General features: G+C 40.4%; 1 protein-coding gene across 1 annotated transcript in view; it reads left to right on the forward strand.

Moving 5' to 3' along the window:
* Positions 1–7,882, forward strand: part of NANS (N-acetylneuraminate synthase) — a 53,080-nt gene extending 45,198 nt beyond the window's left edge. Inside the window, exons 5-6 of the mRNA XM_089670889.1 lie at positions 657–923; positions 6,844–7,882. Of these exons, the coding sequence (XP_089527015.1) occupies positions 657–923; positions 6,844–7,053 (477 nt within the window). The 3' untranslated portion in view covers positions 7,054–7,882. The remainder of the gene's footprint in view (positions 1–656; positions 924–6,843) is intronic.
* Positions 7,883–8,195: the final 313 nt, after the last annotated feature.

Genomic DNA, 8,195 nt, shown 5'->3' on the forward strand with positions numbered 1-8,195 from the left:
ACTTTTTATCTACTGTGGCACTTTTTTTTCTTTTAACTAGCACTGGTCAAAGTACAGAAGTGCTTTAACGTTTTTTTGTTTTTTTTTTAGATTTTAAGATTCCTATACCCTTTTTTTGCTTTGACATTGCATTTCAAATGAAATATATTTTTACAAAATATTACCAAAAGAGCTGTTTGTTCTGAATAAAAAATGTCCTATATTACATGGATCTTAAGTTATCACTGAAAAAACAGGCCCATAGCAAAATGTAAACATTACTCTGATCCACAAGGATCAATAATTGAGGGCCTGCATTTCTTGTAATGGGAACTAAAGTATATGATTAGGAAAAAAAATATAATGGTGGCTTTAATGCACAATTATTATTTTTTCTTTTAAGCTGTGCACTTTTTAAAGTTTTTTTTTTGGTTTTTTTTTTTCCCGTTTTGGACTCAAGTGTAGAAAAATCAGTGAAAGGTTCTGCTACCAAATGTCGTCATTATTTTATCGGTATGTGCAGTTCTGTTGCACTACAGCACTTGCTATTTAAAAGAAATGGCAAGAGTCTCATACTACTTGGGGCTACAACTCATAGACTGCTTGTATGACTGTAATTATTAGAATATGAAAATTTCTTGACACACATTTAAAGATTGCCTGTTTTTACTTTCTAGGAATACCAGAAAGCCTTCCCAGATATCCCTATTGGATACTCCGGCCATGAAACTGGTGTTGCTATTACAGTTGCAGCTGTTGCCATGGGTGCCAAAGTAGTTGAACGCCATGTTACTCTAGATAAGACCTGGAAAGGAAGTGACCACCAGGCTTCATTAGAGCCAAATGAACTGGCTGAGCTGGTCAGATCTATCCGGACTGTGGAAAAAGCCATGGGTTCTATTGAGAAACGGCGTTTGCCTTGTGAAATGGCTTGTCACGACAAGGTAACGTTAATATTCTTTATTTTTTTCCTTGAACTGTATATATACTTTGTGTGGTGTTTGGTTTTTTTGTTTTTTGTTTTTTTTTCATATGTTTTTGTTTTTTCCATTGAGGACTGGTTTGAGTATTTGGATCCAAAGGACACAAGTCTTGTGGTTGCCTATCTCATATTGTTAGCTGATTCAGGTGGCTTGGGTCATAAGTGAAGTTCTTAAAATAGGAATTTGATGTTTATGTGAGAACACATCTACTCACTGGACACTTTATTGGGTACACTTGTTCAATTGCTAATTGGCTAATCACATGGCAGCAACTCAATGCATCTGGGCATCTAGACATGGTGAAGACGACTTGCTGAAGTTAAAGCCAAGCTTCAAAATCTGGAAGAAAGGAGATTTAAATGACTTTGAATGTGGCATGGTTGTTTATGCCAGACTGGTGTGAGCATTTCAAATCGTTGCTGACCTACTGAGATTTTCATGCACAACAATCTCTAGGGTTTAGAGAATGGTCCAAAAAAGAGAAAATATCCAGTGAGCAGCATTTGTGTGGACAAAAATAATTTGAGGTCAGAGGGGAATGGGCAGACTTCTTCAGGTGCAGCATTCAGATAGTAGGGTCAGAATTTGACAGACATTAAATCATGGAACCATCCTGCTATGTATCAATGGTTCAGACTGGTGGTGGTGTAATGGTGTGGGGGATATTTTCTTGGCACTAGCAAAGTGTACCCAATAAAGTGGCTGAGTTTCATGCCTGGTATTCTGTGTATGTCAAGAAAACTTACTTTGTTTTCCTCTCTCATAAAATAACTAATTTCTCATGGTATTTTTGTTTTGTTTTTTTTCTTGGTTTTCTGAAATGATTCTAGTCTGGATTTGTGTTTTGTACAACTACAGGAAGTTATATCCCCTTCTGCAGATTAAATACACACTCTTGCTTTGCTCTGAAAGAAAAGTGACACTCTTGCCAGTTCACCCACCGACCCACTTAAAATTGCCTTTCTCACTGGTCCTCCTTCTGTTGGAGTACTCAGTACTACCAGGTACGGGGGAGCATGGCACCACCTCCCAGAATTCAGCGTTCAAGTCGGGTCAGTCGGTACCAGAGAAAAGCTTTGTAAATCTCACATAAAGGCCAAAGCCATGTACTGCATAATCTGCAATGCAGAACATGGTTAGGTCTGCAGAGCAATGGTGTGGAAGGGATAGAGAGTGTAAATGGGACATGGTGTGTGCTTTAAAGAGACTGTTGCTTTGTCGTAAATGGCCAAAGTTACAGTCTCTTTAAAGCACCTAGCTCATTTCTGAGCATCGTAATATCAAACTTTAACTTGTTTTTAAATGGCTTGTGGTAGAAATACAGTCAAACTGGAAACTGCCATGGCTGCTTGACAGTCGTCTTGCTGCCTTAAAGTGAACCTATTGCCTTGGGCATGGACAAAGTAACATGGACAAAGTTTACTTTATTGTATGGACAGAGGGAATTGACTTTCCAGTTCTGTCTCCTTGATCTGTGGCCAGGCCCCCTCCTTGGTTTGAACAAATCTTAAATAGGTTTTTGCACCACAACTCTATGCCTGTTTTTTAGGCTCACAGATTGGCTACTTATGAACCAAGTGTTGCATTGTTAGAGTCTCAAATATTTTCCCTATATCTGGAAGTCCTGGATATTTTCCAGGCTTTGGCAGGGAATGAGTGGAAAGAAAGTAAATCCTGTCACAAACTCCACCAAATGAAATAAGTAGCAGCCTGCAAAAAGGAGATGAATGCTTCCTTTTCTGCAATACATGCCCATTTACCATGTTTTATCCTTTAAATATTTTTTCAGTACTTGCAGCATTTTTAATCTTGGGCTGACAATGCCTCTGTTGCACTGAAATCCAAGTTGCATGGTTGATCCTACCATGGTTCTTGTCTGCTGAGCCACAGAACTCTTCCTATTCCCCACCCCGGTGTCGCTCTCAACATCCATACATTACTTTTCCAGTAAAACCATACTCCTAAATATATGCCTTCTCACTGTTGGCAGTTAAAGGGCTCTTCGGAGATATAGTTTTGGAGCAAGGGTGGGGGTAGAGCGTAGTTTTGTATACATCAATGGAAACTGACCTGGCCTGCTCGTATCGGCATTGTTGTATGTGATTTTTTTTTTTTAAGCAATACTCCATGTGTTTTTTGTGAGTGCATTGTTTTATTTGGGTACAATAAATGTTTCTTACAGTGAGCACTTTGCCAGCTTTTATCTTTTATTTTGAGAGATGCATATACCTCACTTTACCTGGGCTTCATGTGTGCTGAGAATCATGGATCAGTTTTGAAGGAGAGGAGAGTCAACAGAGGCTGGGATGAGATTAACGTTCTTTATGACGTTTCTTGTGGGGGGTCATTATTTTACGGTGAGGGTGTGTCCAAAGGGATATTGTGGTGAAGGCTTTCCTTTACACACTGGTTCTCAAGAATTGAAGAGGATGTCCAACAGTGGATTGTGGTTTATACTTCTCTGTACACTGTTATTTCACATTTCACTATTGGGACTGAAATCCCAGGACTTGTTTTTATGTGTGTATTTATATTAATATGTTTCACGTTTATTTTTTACTTTGGTTATTGCTTATAGCGCTGCAAGTTTTTATATAAAACCTTCAGGCTTGTTCATGCCACTTGTATTGGGTTTGACCAACAGGTCAACAAAGTCCCATCACATGGACAAGGCAAAAAGCTGTTGTGTGTTTTTTTGTGTTTTTTTTTTTGTGCCAGTAACACCAACATGCTGAATTGGTAATGGGTATGTGCTGAGACAAAATAGGGCAGATAGCATTTTAGCTCTGCAGTGCAAATTGGGTCAGACAAAATAACAGTACTAAAATAGGCAAAAAATGCATCACATGTCATTAACACAATGTAGAGCACCAAAACGCTTATTAAAAACAAATCAAACATGTGCTGATTTGTGCTGTGACCCTAGCCTAACCGGTTTTTCCATTGGAAACCAGTTATATCCCAAGTAAAAAAAGCCTGTTAGCATGCTGCAAATAAGGACCCTTGATTTCTGTGTAGAAGCAATGGGGTGGATTTACTAAAGGCAAATAGTTGGTGCACTCTGCAAGCGCAGTTGCACCAGAGCTTAGTAAATGAGGGGAATCTCTGCTGATTTTTACCATCCAATCAAATGCAAGCAAAAATGCAGTTTTTATTTTCTTTGCATGTGTTTTGGGTATTTGTACAGTGCACTTTTACCTCCATTTACTAAGCTCCAGAGCAAGTGCACCAAAGTGTCAATATTTTGTGTGCCCATTATTTTCCAGCACTGCCTTAACCCTCTTGGGCATGGAGTTCACCAGAGCTTCACAGGTTGCCACTGGAGTCCTCTTCCACTCCTCCATGACGACATCACGGAGCTGGTGGATGTTGGAGACATTGCGCTCCTCCACCTTCCATTTGAGGATGCCCCACAGAAGCTCAATAGGGTTTAGGTCTGGAGACATGCTTGGCCAGTCCATCACCTTTACCCTCAGCTTCTTTAGCAAGGCAGTGGTCGTCTGGAAGTGTATTTGGGGTCGTTATCATGTTGGAATACTGCCCTGCGGCCCAGTCTCCGAAGGGAGGGGATCATGCTCTGCTTCAGTATGTCACAGTACATGTTGGCATTCATGGTTCCCTCAATAAACTATATAGCTCCCCAGCGGTTTAGACATTAATGACTGTGTGTTGAGTTATTTTGAGGGGACAGCAAATTTACACTGTTATACAAGCTGTACACTCACTACTTTACATTGTAGCAAAGTGTCATTTCTTTAGTGTTGTCACATGAAAAGATAGAATAAAATATTTACAAAAATGTGAAGGGTGTGCTCACTTCTGTGAGATACTGTACCACCATTTTCAAGTCTTTAGGCAGCATGTTTGTCAGCAGATGTGCAATTATGAATGTGTGTGTCCAACAAATAACTTTCAAAAAGTGAATGTAGTTTGATTTTTTTTTTTTTTGATTTTGGAAAGATCGTCATTTCCCTAAAGAAAACAAAATTCTGAAGATCTTTGACATTTTGTCCAGTCATTGAACATTCAAAAAATGTTCGCACAAATGCTTGTTTGAAAATCTACTAGGGTACTTAAAGTGATACTAAAGTCTTGTTTGTTTTTTTTTTTAAATATGTCCTACCTGCTGTGGGCAGTGGTTTTGCAGAGAAGCCCGGATCCTCCTCTTCAGGTCCCTCGTCGGTGCTCTTGGCCCCTCCCTCCTGTCAGGCGCCCCCACAGCAAATGGCATGCGCGCTTCCAAGCCACTGCTATGCGTGTCCATTCACACACAGAGGCTCAGCTCAGCTCTGCCCCCTCCTTCTCCTGACTGGCTCACTGGAAGTGACTGACAGCCAATGGCTCCCATTGCTGCCTCAGCCAATCAGGAGTGAAAGTCCTGGGAGAACCGAGGTTCTCGTGGACAGATCACTAGGTCGCTAGATCAGGATGGGGAAGGGGGGGTGCAGGGGAGCTGCTACACACACAATGCATGAAGGTAGAAAACCGTGTGTGTGTGTGTGTGTGTGTGTGTGTCAGTATAGAACAGCTCAGACAGGGAGGGGGGGGGGGGGGCACACAATCCAAATCAGTTGTGCTGAAGTGCTCATTGGCCAACGAGGAGAATGCTTGATAGGATTGAATAGAGTAAGGTGAGCTCATCAGTCTGCTTCTTTTTACTCTCCAGTCACAAGCTTGGAGAGGGACAAGACCTGTATGTGTTAAACACAGCAGAATAAAATAAGGTCTCCTGCCTTGCTGTGTCAGTTGGGTAAATCGTGGTGCTGAATATATAGAGAGGGGGGAGAAAGGGAAATCTAGCCAGTGAAACAAGTCACATATGTGTTTGGTGTATTTAGTGGTTTGCCTAGAGTTCACCTCCAACATGTAGACTTCCTGCTTGAATGCTTTATCCTTAAAATATCTTTTGTTGATCAGCCATGACATTGAGGTTATTACGAGTTATGGTGGGTGTTCACAAAGTATGCTATGGTATCTAGAATCAAGCCATCAGCAGATCCTTGAAGTCCTGTAAGTTGTGAGGTGGGCCTCCATAGATCAGACTTGTTGTTCCAGCACATCCCACAGAGGCCCTATTGGATTGCAATCTGGAGAATTTGGAGGCCAAGGCAACACCTTGAACTTGTGTTCATCAAACCATTCTTGAAATACTCATACCAGGCCACCTTCTTCCATTGCTCTGTATTCCAGTTCTGATGCTCATGTGCCCATTGTAGGCACTTTTGGCTGTGGACACAGGTCAGCATGGGAACCCTGTTTGATCTGTGGCTACGCTGCCCCATACGCAACAAACTATGATGCACTGTGTGTTCAGGCAGCTTTCTGTCGAAACCATCTTTTTCAGCAGTTTGAGCTACAATAGCTCTTCTGTTTGATTGGACTACATGGGCCAGCCTTCACTCCCCAAGTGAATGACCTCCCATACCCCTGTTGCCAGTTTGCCAGTTCTTTCCTTGGACCACTATTGGTAGGTCCTGACCACTTCAGACTGGAAATATCCCACAAGAGCTTCAGTTTTGGGGATGCCCTGACCATTTGTCTGGACATTACAATGTGGCCCTTGTTAAAGTTGCTCAGATCCTTACTCTTGCCCGTTTGTTGTTTTTTATTTTCTTTCTGCTTTCAAGACGTCCACTTCAAGGATAACATGTTCACTTTTCTGCTGACTATATCCCACTTGCTTTCAGATGCCATTGTAACAAGATAATCTGTTCTTCACTTTACTTGTCATTGGTCATAATGTTATGGCTGATTGGTGTGTGTGTGTGTGTATATATAAAAAAATGTAATCTTTTATTTTATTGCAGGCTCTGTTGCTTTTGTTTTGTGCAGTTCATGCTGGTATGTTTAAAAAAGTAAATAATAAATATTTATCTTTCAGCTTGGTAAATCTGTTGTTGCAAAGACTAAAATTCCTGCAGGCTCCGTGATCACTCTCAACATGTTGACGATAAAGGTAGCCGAGCCGCATGGCTTCCCCCCAGAGGAGGTTTGTGACCTTGAAGGCAAGACTGTTAAGAGAGATATAGAGGAGGATGAATCTGTCACAGAAGAGGCCATTGAGAACTACAACACAAGAACTAAATGTTAACTGAATGAAGGGCTTGACACTCATCAGAATTTTTTTCCTGTCACCTCTTACCTTACCAATACATGTTATATGTAGAAGTCAATTGCACAGGTTGTTGGATCCTTTCCTTGATGAACATTTTCAGTGGCATGCCAGATGGTGTTGCTGTAACTAGATCTGTTAAGTCTCAATGGCAAGCAGTGCTGTTCGTTGTAAGGCTGTGAAAAAACTGCATGGCAATCACGATGTTTTGTAAGCAAATCTATCTTTGGAAACAAGCAAATCACAAAATTTTGTGGATGATTCTTAGTTTATTTACAAGCAAAAATATTTCTAAAAAAAAATTGGTTGAGCTGCTTTAAACTTGTGCTTCCTAAACTTTTTTTTTTTTTTTAATACATCTCATTGTTTGCAAGACCAAATGGCTTGGACAGATTACATCTCCATATATGATGACTGCATACATTGAGTGTTTTTCTGCAGCATGAGTTAAAACAATTAAAATCCTGAATCACACCTCATCTAATTTTATAGCCATTTACAGCTTTTATTTATAGCATGTTAACTGACATCTAATTTGTTTGCTGTGTTTTTTTTAGCATGTTTGCATCCTATTCATCATAGTCCGCCAACAACACAACTGGCATCATTTACTTTGCCTTTTAATAATGAAGTGCACGCTTTGACCCAGGAACATGCCACTATTTATAAACTTTTCTCTGTATGCGCCACAATTTTCTGATTAATAATTAAATATAATTATTAATTATATTTCTCATTTTCAATTTGCTACTAGAATCTTGCACTTTGTAAAGATAAATTTTCAAGAATAAATGATTCTTTGTCAAGATTGGTTGTGTGTGTGTTTTGAATAGGTCTACTAAAAGAAATCACCATCACTGTGGTGTAATGATCTTATTTTCATGCTCCGTCAGGCCAGTTATGCAAAGTAAAAAACCCAATTAATGTTTAGAACGTCAACTGCTTGGCACCGGCCGCACACGTATATGTGGCTTCTCAGTGGGTGAGCTTTAACACCAAGAGGCCGCACGTATGTGTACCTAAAGATAAACAGACCTGTGCTGAGAGTATGTGCTATGCACACTCCCAGCACAGTTACCGGCGGCTGACAGCTCCCGATCTCTACTTATGATGGGGAGCTT

This window comes from Staurois parvus, unplaced genomic scaffold (genome assembly GCF_062004578.1).
Source record: "Staurois parvus isolate SC_StPar_1 unplaced genomic scaffold, SC_StPar_1.0 ptg000096l, whole genome shotgun sequence".
NCBI classification, from domain to species: domain Eukaryota; kingdom Metazoa; phylum Chordata; class Amphibia; order Anura; family Ranidae; genus Staurois; species Staurois parvus.